The sequence below is a fragment of the Setaria italica genome, chromosome IX (assembly GCF_000263155.2).
Source record: "Setaria italica strain Yugu1 chromosome IX, Setaria_italica_v2.0, whole genome shotgun sequence".
NCBI lineage: Eukaryota > Viridiplantae > Streptophyta > Magnoliopsida > Poales > Poaceae > Setaria > Setaria italica.
The window spans coordinates 5719773-5738905 of record NC_028458.1 but is presented as its reverse complement, the minus strand read 5'-3'; the positions used below and the strand labels follow the sequence as shown (position 1 = coordinate 5738905).

The 19133-nt window shown below is 45.9% G+C and overlaps 2 protein-coding genes across 2 annotated transcripts; both read left to right on the top strand.

The window, feature by feature from the left end:
- The first annotated feature begins 10873 nt into the window (after window positions 1-10873).
- Window positions 10874-12131, top strand: LOC101778633 (protein LIFEGUARD 2). Its single transcript, XM_004981746.2, has 2 exons — window positions 10874-11359; window positions 11461-12131. Exons 1-2 carry the CDS (start codon window positions 11086-11088, stop codon window positions 11937-11939), a joined length of 753 nt encoding a protein of 250 aa, XP_004981803.1. The 5' UTR covers window positions 10874-11085; the 3' UTR covers window positions 11940-12131.
- A 1606-nt stretch (window positions 12132-13737) lies between these two features.
- Window positions 13738-16589, top strand: LOC101779047 (serine/threonine-protein kinase HT1). Its single transcript, XM_004981747.3, has 5 exons — window positions 13738-14113; window positions 15393-15505; window positions 15597-15805; window positions 15896-16202; window positions 16291-16589. The coding sequence occupies exons 1-5, from the start codon at window positions 13738-13740 to the stop codon at window positions 16504-16506; spliced, it is 1221 nt and encodes a 406-aa protein (XP_004981804.2). The 3' UTR covers window positions 16507-16589.
- The last annotated feature ends 2544 nt before the right edge of the window (window positions 16590-19133 follow it).

Here is a 19133-nt window from a genome sequence, read left to right as displayed (position 1 = left end):
GGCCTGGAAGACCCGACTTCCTTCCTAGGCTCACAGAATTTGCAGTCGGAATGTTAGGAATTTGGGGTTTTACGAATAGTTATTGTTATCTAATCCTTGATGCAATTGATTCGCCTCACGCACGACGAGATAGTGGTAGGATATGATACGTGTTTGTATAGATATACATAATAATATATCTATTTCAGTCAGGTATTTTTTTATTCAAGTGTGCCGTGGAAAATAATTGCACAAGCTCGTTGATTTATTGTTTGTGCAAAATGTTGAAAAGGGTCAAGACAGTCTTTGTATTATTATTTTCTTTAAAAAAAATCAAAGTTTGCCGATCAGATGGGCCTGCTTCATCTCAAGGAGGTGCCAAGCCTTGAACACGGGCTACCTCAACAAGAAGGCGCTCTACAAGCGGAAATACTAACAAGAATGCACTAAATGATACTGTGTTGTGTTGTAGGGATATGAACGAATGCAGCTTTCACCCCAACTCTCTGTTTTTCTTAAACGAGCTTTCTCCCCAGCTCTAGGCTGCTGCGGCGCCGTTTCAAATCGAGAACCTTTTCCAGATCTTCCTCCAAACTCCAGTAATAGGTCAATGTCAGCTTCAGAATCGTTCAATTGTCAGTTAACCATGCATCAACCCACCCATCATGATCTGCTTGTGTATCGGCACAAATGCACAACTAGCAATTTGTGAGCGCCAATTAGGGCTTGCACAGCTGGAGCATCACGCAACAGTCCTCGAATTGATGAATAATGGGCGTTGCAGAGCTGGAAGTGCCTCTCAAAGGAATTATTGTTGGAGCATCGATGCATCTTCCTTTCTCTGCTTGAGCCACACAACCCTGAAGGTGGCTGGACAACAATGTCGACAACGCCAGTCATGTGTCGTGAATTCTGAGACCCCACTCTTAATCCCGATCAGCTCTTGTTCGGACCGGACGTGGTTTGCCCGGAGTTTATGTCTGGGCTGGGCTTAAGCCTGCTGAATGCTGATCGATGCCATAACTGTGAGCCCACGTTAGGGTCAAGGACTATCCATCATGCTATAGGCTGTGCCCATGGGTTTATGACGACTCCGCCGTGCCGCAAAGCAGCGACTTCCGGTTCCGAGCCGCTACCTTGCCTATATAAAGTAGGGTCAGCATAAGGATCTCGCCATTACAAATTGGGGAATAACCGAAGAAGACGTGTAGACGTCGTTGCATTGAGCTGCTGCGGAACCGCGCAGGCCGGCGGCGCTGCCAGCGGCCGGCCGGACTCTCTCTACGTCGGTAACTATTCATAATTTCCCATAGGCCATCGTTGTATTGTTTATGTCTCTTTCGTTCTTTCCTCCGTGTGATGTTTTTTTTTAATCTAGATATACGTATGTATATGAAGCACAATTGTTTTGTATTACCCTCCTCGACGCATGCTTTACTTTGGAGGTGCAGATCTAATTAGCAATCTTAGGTGTCGGAAGCACCTTTTCAGTGTGATCGATCTCAGAGTTTTTAAAGGGAAATACATGTGGGTTTTTTTAGTGGCCAATTTTACGATGTCACAACATCGAATAACTGCAACGTCAGTAAACTTGAATTTTGGGTAATATTCGGTTGGACCTTTGAGAATAACTTTTAAAAGATTTAATTCAAAATTTTCATAATATCGTAAATTACTAGTGTAATATAGTGGTTAAAGGTGCACCATGGATACCATGTCATGTAAACATGTATTTCGCAAAATTGTACTCCTTCCATCCTCTTTTGTAGAGATGTGTTTTGATTTGGGGAAAAAAATCAAACATGGTAAGCTATAAGCCTATAATAACTAATCAAATTATATGTTCCTTTGGTTTACAAGAAGTTTTATCATTTGTATTTCAATAGATTATTGTGCTTCAGTTTTTTTTAACATGAAGTCGATTTGTGGCGATTGATAATTTATTGAATCTTTTTACCACAAATACGACCAAAATGTGTATATTTTTGAGCCACATAACCCAAAATAGTTTTTTTCTTAACGTCTACAGGTGATCAAGTATAACAAGGTTTATGATGCCTCGAATCGGGGATCCAGATGCAAATTGGCATAGAGTCACTTGTGAGCTTCTATTTTTGGGTTGTACCACTGTGGTGTGCAATTTTCAACGAGAGTACATCAGGCCTGGAAGGCCAGACTTTCTTCCTAAGCTCACAGAATTTGAAGTCGGAATATTAGGAATTTGGGGTTTTGCGCATAGCGGTTTATATCTAGTCCTTGATGCAATTGTTTCACCTGATGCGCGATGGTGGCGGGGTTGGATATGATATACGTATGTATAGATATCCATAATAATGCATCTAATTTCAGACAGCAAGTGTCTTTGTATTTTGATGCAGAGGAGTGCAGCCGTTCTTGTTGATTTTTGTTTGTGCAAAATGTTGAAAGGGGTCAAGGCAGTCATTGCATTATTATTTTTTGAAAAAAAAAATGAAAGTTTGCAGAACAGATGGGCCTGCTTCATCTCAAGGAGGTGCCAAGCCTAGACCATTTTTTTTTATAAAAAAATGGTGCTAGCTCAACAAGAAGGCGATCTACAAGCGGAAATACTAACAAGAAGGCGCTCAATGGTACCGTGTCGTGTTGTAGATATATGAACAAATGCAGCTTTCACCCCAACTCTAGGCTGCTGCGGCCTTTTGGAGAACTTTTCCAAGATCTTTCTCAAAACCTCAGTAATAGATCAATGTCAGCTTCAGAAGCTTTGGTTTCTCAGTTAACCATGTATCAACCCACACATCATGATCTGCATGTATATCGGCACAAATGCACAGCTAGCAATTTATGAGCGCCAAATTGGCATAACACAGTGGGGGATTGCTGGATTGGTGCGCCAATTATTGCAGCTGGAGCATCGCGCAACAGTCCTCGACTGATGAATGGATGAGTGCTGCAGAGCTGAAAGTGCCTCTCAATCCTTCAGGTTGGATCCGCATGCCTCTCAAGGAATCATTACTGGAGCATCATGGAGGGAGATACTGCAATTGCAAAGGTCAGTCGCCGGCAGCAGAAGCTGGTTATATCCTGGCCTATGACTCACGGTTCTTCTGAATCGAAGTTGGGAGTGCTCTTCATCGTCAGTTCAGTTTCAGTTTAAGTTTGTCATCATACTAATGCTGCCCGTCGTGGCAATCGGAATCGGTCGTGCTGGAAAGCATCGCGTGCTGTCGCTGATGCTCTCCAGAGGTGCTCCTGCCCTCAATCGGGACAGCTCGCCGGCGCGCTTCCAGTCGAGCTGCCATGGCCCGGCCCACGCAGACGGCGGCGGAGTCAGAGACCCGCGACTTGGGGAAGCACCGAATCCAGGGACGGAGAAGTGGATGGCAGCGCAAAGCATGGAGGATCTGGCGGAGGAGCACGAGAAGGTGCAGGCGCGGATCTCCGGCGTATCCATGCCGCCGACGGGCGCGAAAGCCATCGCCATGACAGAGCCGAGGAGGCGAGGAGAGCAGGCGCAAACAAGGGACTAATTTGAAAAAATGTCGTGTGCCTTGGGGGTTTAAATATTTGGATCGCGACTATTAATCGTGATCCAATTTAGAGGGCTTACGTAAAATATTGGATCGCGGAGAATAATCACGATCCGAATCGGGGATTAATTTGCAAAATTACTCCCCCTCACTCCCACCGTCGGCGGTCCGCTGCCGGCGTTGATGGTGAGCCTGCGGGGCTTCTCCAGCTCTTCTCTTCACTAGTATCGTCGGAGGACGTACGCCCTCTCTGTCGGGGATAGATCCCCAGTACCTGTAAGGAAGAAGATGGACTCCTACTAAAATTCCTTTGTAATCCTATCGGGACTCATACCTTATAATCCTATTAGAACTGCTACGATTAGTAATCTCGCCCCCTGAAGTATATAAAGGAGGGCAGAGGTCCCTAGATCGGTACGCTAAGACCTCATAGAACCACAATAGAGGATCAAAATCCTCGAGCCTAAACCAAGGCAAAACAACACCCAAACGCAGGGTGCAATATACAACACCCTAAACAGGACGTAGGGTATTACGCTACTCTGGCGGCTCGAATCTGTATAAATCCATATTTTGTGTCCTCGCTTTTACCAGGTCCGACGATTCCCCACCAACCAATCTGCTACCTCGGGATACCCCTCGGTAGGTTGCTGGGTATAAAACACCGACATCTGGCACACTAGGTAGGGGTGATCGTCAAGATCATCGGACGAGCTCAAAGGACCTCATCAAGATCAATCTACTCTACAAAACAAGAATATTGTTCTCCCATCCAATCGATGACTCAGTGTGCAACTGCGTCGGAGCCTGAGGTGAAGTCTAGCATCTGTTCTCATCGAATTGGAATTCGAAATAGAGTGCAGAGTGGAGTAATTCACTTGCTGTTGATTCGAGATGGAATAGAATTGGACGGCGTCAGGACGGAATCCTACATGAATCGATTTTCTTAGTCGAGTCCGAAGTGGAGACCAGCTTTATTGATCGAGATGGAAAAGCATGCTAAGCATCAAAATAAAGAAATAGTTGTCGTTGTTTCCTCTGACGCTGAAAATCAATGGTGTATTCAGCTATGTGCACGCCAAAAAACCTATTAGAAGGACTTTAGCTTGCGTGGCAACACCAACAAATCTTCGATGATGCGATCGACTACTGCTGCAAGAGGAATACATTTATGCCGGCTCGCTAACGACTACTTCAACTACTCGTCTCGACTAGTTTCTAGTCGAGGGCGGACCTCATACCATCGACAACTAGTCGGAATCAACTCCGATTAGTCGGCTTCATCAACAACTGTTGCGGCTTCACGACGACCACCACGGCTTCATCGACAATCGTCCACGAATCAAGCTAAGTCACTTTTTTAATTATTTTATATAATTTTTTGGCTTATTTTCCGCATGCAGGCAACGCACCGACTGCTTATTTGTATATGCCTCTCGACAGAAATTACCCTTTAGAGCTACCCTTTGCCAATTATTTTTGGGGCATGTTAACCGACAGCCATGGATTTGGTACATCGAATTACGGAGGCTATAACCACGGATTTTGTGCACTGAGTTCCGGAAGCTCTGCCAACATGCTTGGTACATCGAAATTCGGAGGCTGCGACCACGGGTTTGGTGCATTGAGTGCTGGAGGCTTGCAGCGGTTACACCCCTATGCGCGGCAACACACGCTCTCCTCACCAAAAAGGCAGAAAAGTCTCAATGACTACTTTACGCGCAATCGCGCAGTCTTTTTATTGCAATGCCGGCTACTTATTTTAAATATCTTCTCTTAGCGGTCACTAATCTGCTCAAGCAGTATATGCCTTAATTCGTGAAAGCCTTGGATATTCTGTCATGCCTAAACGCTAGGACGCGAGATAAAAATCTCTATAGCAGCAGTGCCAGTACGCGTACACGAGACAAAGATCTCACACGCAGTGGCAATGGCTAAACAGGTACTGAGAGTCTAAACGTAATATGATAGCTACTCGGAAAAATATGGCCGAAACAACAGCATAGCACACAATATTTACATTATATTTATTATTAAATAAATTTTAGTAGTTTTAATATTCGACAAATATGCTACATAATGTATGCATTTTTTTTCAGGTCGACGACTCTCCAGGATGCTCAGCGTACCTCCAATGGCTCCGCTAGCTCCCAGGCTCGGGGGTTAAAAGCCAATTACTACTTGGAATATCTTCAATGACTCAGCTAGCTTCCAAGCTCGGGGGCTAAGCGCCAAATAACTACTCGATGTGACTCCTACGGCTCACCTGGCGCATAAGCTCGGGGATAAGACGTCGCAAAACTACTCACATGACAACTGGCGTGAAGAATAAGCTCGCTAGACCCTCAAATTGATTATTTAATCATTCCAAGGCTCGGGAACTGATAAGCTATACCCAACAGTTGATTTTTTCAAGACGAAAAAAGAAGATTCAAGATTTTATTGACCCTTAGCCTGATTCTTCGATTCAACCTAAGGCTCGGGAGCTACTCCATATAGAGTGCGACTTCCGTCGCCCTTCATATCACATTCCAAAGATGAAGATTACAAAATCAAAACGAGGGCTGAGCACACCATAGCCTCATGGCAGTTTTGGAGAACTTTGAAGATTCAACCGGACAAAATACTCGAGAAGCACTAAACTACTCGGCGAGGATCTGAAAAGTACTCAAAAACTGCTGCATTCGACTATGAAGCGCTCGGGGACTTATCGGGGATAGATCCCCGGTACCCGCAAGGAAGGAAGAAGAAGGACTTCTATTAGAATTTCTCTGTAATCCTATTAGGACTCATACCTTGTAAATCCTATTAGGACTCCTCAACTGACTAGTAATCTCGCCCCCTGGAGTATATAAAGGAGGCAGGAATCTCTGGATCGGGAGGCCAAAACCTCATAGAACCACAACAGAGGCCCAAAATCCTCAAGTCTAAATCAAGGCAAAACAAAACCCAAGCGCAGAGCGCAATATACAACACACCAAATAGGATGTAGGGTATTACGCTACTCTAGCAGCCCGTACCTTCTGATTTAAGTCCGACGATTTTCCACCCGAGATACCCCTCGGTAACTTATCGGGTATAAAACACCCACACTCCCGTACTGCCCTGCCACCGCCTATCGTTGGAGATGTACGGGCGCATCACTCAGAAGCTTGGAGCCCTCGCTGCGCAGAGCTTCAGGGTGCCGCACAGCGCCATACGTTATCTTGCGTCCGCCACGGCGCCACCTCCCACCATTGGAGCTGTACAGCCCTAGCCTTTCGTTGCATCTGTCGTACGGAGTAGTTGAGAATCCAGTCATCAATGGCAATGACAACCTTCAGTCCCTGTCCCTCCATGGCTGCAAGCACTGAAATCTACCCAAGGATGTGATGTGGCTCTTTTCACCCCCAACAAGTCAAAAGCCAAAACAAATTATCTGAGGTGAGTTGGCGGTCACAAATTGTAGGCCATTATCATCATCGTCATCTTATTTCTAGCAGTGCCAACACTGAAGAAAAGTTCAGACGCTAGTCATGGATCCACTGGCATCAGCAATCATCCCACAGACCCACACAAGGCTTTCTCCCCAGCTGCTACAATTTGCATATATGTTTTCCTTCACTCAAATAAATCGTCACGGAATCACAATGACGACCGCTAACCGCAAATGTGCTGATCAGGAGCCCAAGACTGAAGGTGGTACTTTGTTGAACTGAATATGGCTCCACTGAAGAAGCCCTTATTGTACGACAATGGCACTGCGAATGTAGTTGCCTGACTAGGTAAGGTAGTTGATGAACTCAACAGCTGTTGCAACTGCGCCAGCGGTGATGGCATCCTTGATGATCTTGTCTATGTGGTTGTTGTTGGCACCAGAGATCAGGGTACCAGATAAGTCACCTCCGATCATTGCATCTGCAGGGGTACCAGAACACAAGAGGAATAACGATCGCCAAAAGATGACTAAAGAAATACTATATGGAATGAACAAGTTACAGTCTTACAGAATCAACATTGCTGCGATGCTGTGCTTAATGGTCTCGAATCAAACCAAATTAAACTGGAAGAAGACATATCTCGTTCTACACGAAGATCACACCAATTTAATTCATCTTTAGCTTCTTGAAAACTCAGGAAACCATCTGGTTCAACAGATCTTAGTACAAAAAAGGGGATAAAGTAGTAACCTTTGCAGTTACATATTTAGACAAAAGGAGTCGCACCAGGTTTCAGAAACTGCTCTTTCATCAGGGAGCAGTCGATCAGTAAGATTTCTAATATATCAAATTTAACACGAGGATCATATGATCTTTGAACAAATAAGGGAAGAACAGATGTTCTAAGAACCTTGATGTATGACAGTATGACTGTATGAGGTACTAAAGAAAAAATCTAAGCTAAACTATAACAGGATCTGCATTTCAAGTGGGCATGTAACTTTTTCCCCAACAGGAAGGCAGGTAAAATTTCCATGGCATGGTGTTCAATTATCCACAACAAAATTGAAAGATCCATACCGAGAGAATTATTACCCAGTCACATTATCTGATGTCAGTTGACGATCAGTCGATCACAAATCACATTTCATTATCATCATATTATTTCTAGCAACGTTGACACTGAAGAGAAGTTCAGATACGCTTGCTGGTCATAAAAATAGAAGCAATCATTGCACATTTGCACACGAGGCTTTCTACCCGGTTGCTGCAACTGGCATATATGTTTCCCTTTGTTTAATAAAATCACCACAGAATCACTGTGACGACTGCAAACCGCAAAGGTAACGTAAAACTTTTGACCCGGATTTGTTGCTAGATCATCACAGAAGGAGATATTGTAACAGTCAAAAGCCAGCAGCAGCAGCAGCAGCAGCTGATTCCTTTTTACCTCGCGGTTCTTCCTGCAACGATGTTCAGAGTGATTAACGTCGTCAGTCCAGTTTCAGTTTCTCATAATCCCAATAATGCGTACCTCAAGATTAATAAATCCAAAAATTTCACCATTTGTCATGTTATCTTTATTTCTCGTTTCAGTATTTTACCATTGCATTGATAATGTTCAGAGTTCAGATTCGGTCGTACCTCGCGTGGCTCAAGACTTTTTCAGAGTGCAGCTTTCACCCCAACTCTAGGCTGCTGCGGTGTTTTGGAGAACCTTTTCCAGACCTTCCTCCAAACTCCAGTAACAGATCAGTCTCAGCTTCTAAGCTTCGATTTGTCAGACAATCATGTGTAAAGTATAAACCCAGCGATCATGATGACATGATCTGCATGTGTATCAGCACAAATTCACAGCTAGCATTATTGCAGAACTGGATTCGCTTGCTACGACTAGTACATAGGTGAGCCTGGGATCGATGCACGGGTTGCATTAGCAAGTGTCGCTTAAGTTTGAGGATCCACGATTGGATGAGAATGGAGTCTGCAGATTCGGATGTGAGAGCTTGGAACGAACTTGGATGCATGAAGCAAGCAGCGAGGTTGAGGTCTCTGGCGACCGGCGATCCATCTCGGTTGTGCTTTGGGAGCTGCCATCCGCCGACCATTTCTGCCATGCCCTGCTGCAGAGTTCCATCCCGATCGAGCTACTGGGATAGCTGAGGCCCGAAGGCGTGCGTCTTCCAAGATGGGGAGACTAGGAGGAGGACGAGGGAATCGAGAGACGGTTGGAAGTCAGCGGCGCTCCGGCGAGCCGCGGCCTGAGGCGGGGGCAGCGTTCGTCCCGTCGCCTGCACCCCATAGGTACCTGCCATCCGTCCGATTGGTGGTTCTTTGCCGGCGCGGAGAGCGGAGCGGAGGTCGTTAGCCGCGGCACCGCCCTCGCCGGTTGCCGTGAGGGCGGCGGGGAATGTTCGCAAAGCGATTGATGCTCTCTAAATGGGATCGCGATCAATAGTGCGATCTAAATATTTTCAAATTATCCCTTATATTTTACAAATAACCTCTAATTTGATTGTGATTAATAGTCACGATCCAAATATTTGCACGTAGAACCCTACATTTTATATATAGGTGGCTGATTGCGTTGGCTCGTCCCCGCCGGCGCGGCCGCCGCCACCGTCCTCAGCGCGCCTTTCCGCCGGGACCGCCCTTTGTCTCCGTCGGGGCCGTCTCCATAGCAAGGAGAATCAGGTAGAAACGGAGAGGGGGCAAGAAAGATTCTTCCTCTCAACCTTTGTTCAGGGTCCGTTGCCGGCGGCCGTGGCGCTCCGCCGGCTGAGACATAGGAGGATACGCTCACTCAGCTGCCGGCGAAGACCGGCAGGCGGTCGCTGCTTGCGGTCGCTACCCGAGGTGTGTTACTGTACTGTACATGCTGTTCAAAGCTGCTCAAGTACAGGTCCCATCCGCGACCTGCATCTGCCCATCAGTTTACACATCGCATGGAGCACAGAGGCTCAAAAGAGCTCATCTGAAACCTACTCCCTTTCTCTGCTCGCATCCCAGTGCCACTGCTATCTCCCCGATCCTCTGGCTGACGCTGTCAAGAATCAAGATGAGTCCATGCTTCATGCCTGTATGGTTAATTTGGTCTGCTCAAGATCCAGACATATTTAATCGAGCATTATTGTGCAGTGGGCACTAAAGAGGAACAGACAATAGTGACTGATCGGTCGAATCCTGAACTGCGCGCTAAAGACTGAAAGTTCTGTTCAGCACATTCTGAATTCGACAGGTGGTAGCTTCAGGCAAGCAGACCCCCTGAAAATTGCTCGATTCTTGTCTTAGTGTTGTAGAACTTTAAAGTATGAATACACAAAAATTGAAAGATTAAATGACAATATAGACGGTTCAGACTAGTAGTAGGAAATAAATTGTCTTGTTTAATTAGGAATCTGAATGATCGCAGCATGTTACGAGGCACCGGAACTTTGGGATCCTCACGAAACTTGAGGTGCCAATAGCACGCATACAACTACCGGCGAGAAGGAGCTCGACCCGACTCCACTTTGTGAGTCATTCTGTCCAATCAATCTGTGTCTGCTTCTTCCCACGGCCCAAAAGGAAAGAAAAATTGCGTTTTTCTCAAAGACAAAGCTATTGATGCAATTCGTGACATCCATCCAAGTTACAGCGCATTCGGCTTATGCATCTAGCCATCTACCAAATCTTGATCATGCTTTACTTCGCCCAGAGAAATCCCAATGGGATTAGGCTGCTCAACTGGACGCACGGAAAAGCGTAGACAAACCCCAGAAGAAAACAGCCCCCGCCGCTAAGCAAAAGCAACGCATCTCTCCCGTTCGCCCCCCTCCAGACGCCACCAGACGGAGAGCGACGTGCCTAGAAGGCGGCCCGGGCACATGGGGCCCGCGCGTCAGCCACGGGTCCCCGCCGCAACCGCGTCCCCCCGGCCCCGAGGACGGAATCCTCGCGAACTTTCACTCCCTCTCTCGCGCCATCCACCGCTCTCCCACATTGGCCGCCCATTCCCCGCCTCCTTAAAGACCTCCCCGCCCGGCGAGCCCTTCACCGCAGCAACCACCGCACACGACGACAGCGACCAAGAAAGAAGCCGTGAGCTCCGAGCGCAGCGACCCGCGGCGGGTCCGTACACCGTCACCGCTGTGAAAAGGAGAAGGGGGGAGAGCGAGAGAAACAGGGGAGAGGCGAAGATGTACTTCCGGCCACCGCCCAAGGGCCCCGAGTGGTACGCCGGCGATGCGGAGGCGGGGCAGGCGGCGCGGCCGCTGTACCCGATGATGCTGGAGGACCCGCGCCTGCGTTGGTCCTTCATCCGGAAGGTGTACAGCATCCTCTCCATCCAGATGCTGCTCACCGTCGCCGTCGCTGCGGTCGTCGTCTACGTCCGCCCCGTCGCGCTCTTCTTCGTCTCCACGCCCGGCGGCTTCGGCCTCTACATCTTCCTCATCATCCTCCCCTTCATCGGTACGAAGAACAAACTCTGCTCCAATTCGTTCGAATAATTAATTTCTCTTTGGTTTCTTGGCGCAATATCACTTACTAAACGGATTCGATTTTCATTGCAGTGCTCTGCCCTCTGTACTACTACTACCAGCACCACCCGGTGAACCTGCTGCTGCTCGGCCTCTTCACTGTCGCCATCAGCTTCGCCGTGGGGCTCACCTGCGCCTTCACCAAGGGGCAGGTGATCCTCGAGTCGGCGATCCTGACGTCCGTGGTGGTGGTGAGCCTCACGGCGTACACCTTCTGGGCAGCTAAGCGCGGCCACGACTTCAGCTTCCTGGGCCCGTTCCTCTTCGCCGGCGTCATGATCCTCGTCGTGTTCTCGCTCATCCAGCTCTTCTTCCCGCTCGGCCGCGTCTCGCTCATGGTCTACGGCGGCCTGGCGGCGCTCATCTTCTGCGGCTACATCATCTACGACACCGACAACCTCATCAAGCGATACTCCTACGACGAGTACGTGTGGGCCGCCGTCGCGCTCTACCTCGACGTCATCAACCTCTTCCTCTCCCTCCTCACGCTCTTCAGGGCGGCGGACTCGTGAGCACGGATGCCGGGGGGAGGATCTTGGAATGTTCTTTGCCTTGCCCTGTCTCGGGTTTCTCCCTGGATTCCCCTGTAAAGTGAAAATAATTTGTTTTGGCTATGTGCTTTGCTTTGCTTGCAAAGATTGTTTAATGTCACATTGTAGTTCTATAATCTTCTAACTGGTGTACAGTATACCTCTGCTATCTCACTCTTTTTTCTTGACCTCAAACAATGATTTCTCGCTCTTTCATTAACTACCGTATCGCGCAAAAATCATGAACGCGAGGAGGCTTGTAGGGAATCTATGCAAGGATGAAACCGGGCTGGCCCAATGACTCGGAACAGGCCGCTTCATTGTCTGCTGGGCTGGATAGATAACTAGGCCAATACTCCGGCCATGGCCCACTAGCAGCTCCGCCGCTGTCCATGCTTATTCTTTACTTCAGAGCTTCAGGGTAGCAAGCGACTGCGCCAATGCAATTAGGAGCATCCGGGGTGAGGCGAATAGGCGATGATGGGACTCTAATGCCATATGGTCCAAGAGATCAAGGCAAGAGCGAATGAGTTCCAGAAGATCGAATTCGTGCATGAAGGGCGCGTGTCTTAACGTGGATGCACATAATTTAGCAAGGAGCTCCTTGTATCTACAAGCTGGCAGGCATGTATGGCTGCTAGAGCCGCCGGAAGGCGTTTGTAAATCATATTCTGTAACTGCCTAAGTAAGAAGGCAAACCCTCTCAAAAAAATGAAAAAAATATACAACTACATTAGTTTATACATCCATTGACTTGATTTATGATACTAGTAGTATCGGACCATGTATATACGTAATTCAATACAAGTATGCAACATAACTAGTTTTGTATGCATGGTGACAATAGGAAGGACTATTTAGTTTCGTATGCATGGTGACAATAGGAAGGACTATTTATAGTGGCCGTCAAATCACACCAAGCATTTTGTGAGAGTGCTACCCTAACTCTTTTGAATTCGAGTATAACTCGGTGAAATCCATAGACATTGGAAAGAACGCTACGATAACACTTTGAATTAGGATCGGTAAGTGATATGATAATAATATAAATATCAAATCCTAAAGGATCTCTTCGGAAACAGAAAAATCAGATCTTAGAAATTTAGAATAATTCTTTTTTTTTAAAAAAAAAATCGTTTCGTTTTCGTGATTTCGTCTCGTTTCAAAAAGATCTTAGAATAATTTATATTTCCTTAAAAAGAAAAACCGGATCGAATCCATTGGCTCTAAAGTTAAGGCCCCTTGGAACGACCGTTTACCAGCTAGCCCCGTTCCTTAATCCTCGGCAACAGACTCCTCCTCGGTCGCTCGCAAAGACACGTCATCAATTCCTTCCAGCCCTAATCGCTTTAGACCTAGCTAGCTAGGTGCCCTTTTCCCCCAACGGATTTTACCGTAGCCTTTTATTGATCAAGAAGACCGCTAATCACATTAGCCTTCTCCTTGATTTGATTTTTTTTCCCGTAGCTTAGACTCTTATAAATTTTCCTTTGTCCTGATCGATTTTTCCTTTTGTTTAGTTAACCTGTTTTTACGCACATTCGTATCTATGTTGCGTATTGCATCTTTTATGTTTTTGGAGCTGATTATTTTAGACGATTTAATTTGCTGAAGCTGATCGATTTGGTCAGACATACATTTGGTCCCTACTTAAAATTAAACGAGATTTGTCTCCATGCATCTTCGGTTTTAAGAGAAGGGAGGTAGATCAGGCATGCAACCAGGGACGGAGCATCTGTAGCTAGAGACGTCGTCATCCCTATCTCCATCTGATCACGCAATGGACCCCATGGCGCCCACCGGCGGCGTTGCTCGCGGCCGCAGCCGCAGCTTCGGCGGTATCAGCAGCACCGAGCCCGGGGCCGCCGGCGGCGGCAATGGCGGCGACCTGTTCGTGAGGGCCGGGGCGGACAACGAGATGTACGTGCGGGCGGACAAGATCGACCTGAAGAACCTGGACGTGCAGCTTGAGAAGACGCGGTCGCAGGTGTGGCTGGAGCACCAGCGGTCGACGCAGCGGTCGGCGTCGCCGCTGCCGGAGGCGACGCTGCTCGAGTGGGAGATCGACCTCGCCAAGCTCGACATCCAGAACCAGATCGCGCACGGCACCTTCGGCGTCGTCTACCGCGGCACCTACGACGGCCACGACGTCGCAGGTACGTTGCTTGTTCGTCATAAACGTGTCTCCTAGATTTTTTAGATGTGAAAACCTAGCTGCTCCTGCTGAAGGCGACAATGGGCAATGCCATGTCACCGGTTTAATGGTATTTGGTTTAGCTTAAAAAAGGGGTGTTTTTAGAATTTATTGACGGACAGAGTTTTAAAAGTTTGACCGGATTTAATTTTGTCAAAGCATCTAAGTATTTATGACTAGAGGGAGTGTTGTTTTGTCCCGAGCGAGGGTGTGAGGGCAGTCCTAATCCAAGACACTATCTAGCTGTAGTTTCGATAAACTTCACATCGTCAAGAAACTGGTACTAGACACTACTCTTACAATGCAAACACCACTATTTCATAATTAAATTTAATACTACCCATATCTCATTATGCCTTGGATAGTGTGTAGAAACTAGATCTCATGCAAGATCCGATTTCTATCTCTTTCTTCATTTACTTCCTTGCCACGTTATTTTTTATCCTAGGTGGCAGCTCATTTAATTCTATGGACACCATCAGTCATTGGGTTGGGACTGCCTGACGCAATCGGTAGCTGCAAGAGATATCTTGGCCATAATTATGATGAGAGAGTAGCCGAATAGTCATAGATATATCGGCTCCGTTCAATGAAGGAGAAGGTGGAACAAAAAAGCACGGATTCTTTTTAGCATGGAAGTAGCTAGGGATGAAGTAGGAGTGTAGGACGGCTATTTAGAATTTTGCTTTGCCACATATGTTGTCTGGTGTATTTTTTAGGTTTGATAAAAACATATAAAATTATTAGATATGGCCATGGTCAGAGGTAATATGTATAGTATTTATTGAGGACGATGATAGTGGTACGCCATAACTTTGCTAAAGTGCCAAAGATGTGACAAAATGTAGGCAAGAAAGGAGGAAAGTAGCCACTTAAAAAGTTGTATTTAATAGGGACTCTTCTATGATACAGGCTACGGAAACTTATGGATGATCGTTTAGCATTTGGGCATGCCCTATGTCAATCATTTTATTTGAGGTTTAATTAAGACTTTTTAGTTTATAGTTAGGATTGCAGTCGAGGTAAGCATTGTGTCATTCAGGGGCAACAAAATTGCTGGATTCAACCCATGATTGTAAAGTATGGAGCATTCAGAATAGCGGCATGTGTAATGAGAGAAAAGGGAATCTAGGTTTCATCTGAGAACTAAGGAAAGGGATTCTCCATATTGAGCATAAGAGAGAGACTCCATACTGTAAGATACAATATCGCTAACATTTTAATAATGTATTTGGATGCAGTGAAGGTGCTGGACTGGGGGAAGGATGGGCAGGACACGGCGGCAAAGCACCGGGAGGCCTTCCAGAAGGAGGTTGCGGTCTGGCAGAAGCTTGATCACCCCAACATCACCAAAGTATGTATGCTAAATCCACCATTCTCTTCATAGGGTCATCATCCATCGTGCATATCCTGAAATCCTTGTTTCGAAACTTGTCGGCATGCAGTTTGTTGGCGCGTCAATGGGAACGTCCCAACTGAAGATCCCCAAGAAGGGCTCGACCCCCTGTGGCGGCCGCTCTGTGCCGAACGAGTGCTGCGTCGTCGTGGTCGAGTTCCAGCATGGAGGCACGCTGAAGACGTTGCTGTACAACCACCGTGACAAGAAGCTCTCCTACAAGAAGGTGGTCCATCTCGCGCTCGACCTCGCCAGAGGGTTAGTATATGCTCTTTTACATCGATGCACCAAACATATATGAATGCACACGTTTTGTTGATGGTTGGGTTATCGGCTGGCAAACTACAGGCTGAGCTACCTGCACTCGAAGAAGATCATGCACCGCGACGTGAAGGCGGAGAACATGCTTCTGGACCGGAAGCGGACACTGAAGATCGCCGACTTTGGGGTTGCGCGTGTGGAGGCGCAGAGCAGCGAGGTGACGGGACAAACGGGCACGCTGGGGTATATGGCGCCGGAGGTGCTGCAGGGGAAGCCCTACGACCACAAGTGCGACGTCTACAGCTTCGGCATCCTACTATGGGAGACATACTGCTGCGCCATGGCTTACCCCAACTACAGCCTCGCCGACATCTCCTACCACGTTGTCAAGCTGGTTCGTTTTGCTCCTTCTCTGCTGGATCGGCTGCGACGTCACTTCTAATTTCTGATCAATGGATGATATATGGTGCCATCGTGCGCAGGGCATCCGGCCGGACATCCCTCGGTGTTGTCCTCGGGCGCTGTCAGACATCATGATGCGGTGTTGGGACGGGAACCCGGACAACCGGCCGGAGATGGCAGAGGTAGTGACGATGCTGGAGAAGATTGACACCGGCAGCGGCAAGGGTGGCATGACGCCCGTTGACGATCACGTGGCGCACGGGTGCTCCTGCTTCGGCTTCAACCGTAGTGCCTAGTCTGGCTCTTATCAGCTCATCACCTCAGTTAACCTAATAAGCAACAACATTTAAGTACCCTTGCCGTGGAATTGTGTAGCTTGTAATTCGTATGATATGGAATCTGTGCTTGCGTATCTACAATGAGAGAAGGCGGCCTTGGCAATTGTGTTTGGTTCAGATATTAGTGCTTCATTAAATGCTTAAAAGTTACTAAAACATGAAATATTATTTGGCAATCCCATTCATTTCTGGAGCCAAAGTTGGGCTGAATTTCGGGATATAAATTCTGAAGTCCGTTTCATCATCATCTGTTCCTGTTGTGCCATATATGTTCAGGAAGGACACACCCCTGATTTCAGCACCTACACGTTGCTGGTCAGCTGGCTGTACGGAAATGGGAGGCTTGCGCAGTCTTGCTTGTTCTTGGAGGAGATGGTGTCGAAGGGTTTTGCTCCGAAGCAGGAGACATTTGATCTTGTGCTGAACAAGCTCGAGAAGATGAGCTTGCATTCAGCAATTAGAAAGATTCACCTTCTCAGGATGCAGGTAGCAGGTAATAGGTGAATGTTAACAGGCACTGAGAGAATATTTTTATGGTAGACAACATTGTGCTGCAATGTCAAACACTTGTGTGAACATGGTGAATGTTGGAATATGTGAAAAAAGTAACCTAGTACTGTAGCAGCGATGGCCTTTATCATTTTCTTCTAGAACAAAATGTTGGTAAAATGATGTCTACCAATTTATCAGGTACACTTGCATCGATGTCTCAAATAGCAGCCTTGTAGATTACATATTGAAAAAGGGCACCGGCCTTCAGTTGTTGATTGATCATCTTTCGCGCCATAGCTTAGCTTCTTCCTTGCAAGCAATGGGAGGGGGGGGGGGGGGGGCTTCAGAGTGCAGTTGGGTCACTGACATGCGGGATCGGGTCCACCTGTCAGTGATCCCAAGGCTGGTCCTGAAATTTGGGAGGTCCGGGGCGAAAGTTAAACTCGGGACCCTTTAATATAAACATTATAACAAATATATATATGAAATGTTACTAATAAATAAATGTATCTAAAAAACAATATTCATATCAAATTATTTATATATATTATCTTAAAAGTTTTTTCTAACATTCCTCGATGCAAAGTCACTTATGATAGGGTTGATGTCAACCTCATCCAACAATTTCTTCTCGATGCATAATGTTGCCAAACCATTTAACCTCTACTGAGTCATTGTTGACCTCAAATAGTTCTTCAATAACTTCAACTTTGAAAATTTCTTTCAACCGATGCGATAGTCACAGGCACAGTAAATAAGAGTTGGTAAGCAATAGAGACATTAGGATAACAATCCACATCTCTGATATGCTCGAAAATCTCCATAGCAGACATTACACCATCTGGCAAAGTGAATTTCATAATCTTTAATTCAGAAATAAGATCCTATATCTCAACATTAGATGAACCATCAAACGAAAAGATTTCTACAAATTCAGTGCAACATTCTTCAAGTTCATTATCATTTAATGACTTCAAAGTACTTGAGCTCAATAAAAATCCGAATATATCTTTAAACACCATGAGTTCTTCAAATCTGTTCTTCAAAGAAGTGATCTCCATATCAACCAAAAAAAATTTAACTTCAAAAGCCTTCTCACCTTCAAGAATTTCTTCATGGCAATTACTTAAATCAAACTGTTTGTTCCTCGTAGCACGACGTTTTTCTGGAAATGATGCCTCTACATCCATTTCTGTTGCAATACCTTTGGCGATAATCAGACTAGAAGAAAACTTCTCATTTCTGTAATTCTCAAAGTACTGCGTTATACCTTGTATTTGCTTCAAAGTAGAGTCAATGCACATGGTTGACGATTGCAACTTCTTGCTCACTTTATTTACAGCAAATAAAATATCATGCTAGATAACCATACCAAGTAGAAACTCAAAAGCTGCCAAGTGCATCAAATAATTTTTTTGCATCACTTTTATCCTTAGGTTCAATGTTAGAAGCATAACGTAACTCAGACAAAGCAGATCTCAACTCAGTAACTTAATATCTTATTGCTGTAACACTTTTGATTCGACTCTCCCAACGAGTATTGGACAATGATTTTACAGTTAAACTAGGAACATGTTTAAGCAAAATATTCCACCTTTTCGTAGAACCACCAAATAATACATATATGTGTTGAACAATTCTAAAAAATGAAACAACTTTCCCACTAGATTTTGCCATATCACAAAGAGTAAGATTTAGACTATGGCATGCACATGGCATATACAATGCTCTTGGATTGATATCAATTAACCATTTTTGTACCCGTTGGTGTTTTCCTTTCATATTAGAACATTGTCATAGCCTTGACCCCTTATGTCACTAATATTTAGGCCAAAGGACTCCATAGATTCAAGCTATTAAAAAGCCCCAAACCAAATGTGTCATCCACCTTCAAGAACCCCAAAAAGTACTCCTCAATTTTTTATCTTGCCGTCAGACAAATTAACACATCAAACTAATAAAGTCATTTGTTCTTGATGACTGACATCAGGGGTACAATATAAGATAATGGAGAAATACTTGGTCTCTTTAACAACCTAGAACTTGTGATATCATAATCCAAAAGAAATATTAACTCATTCTGAATTTTATGA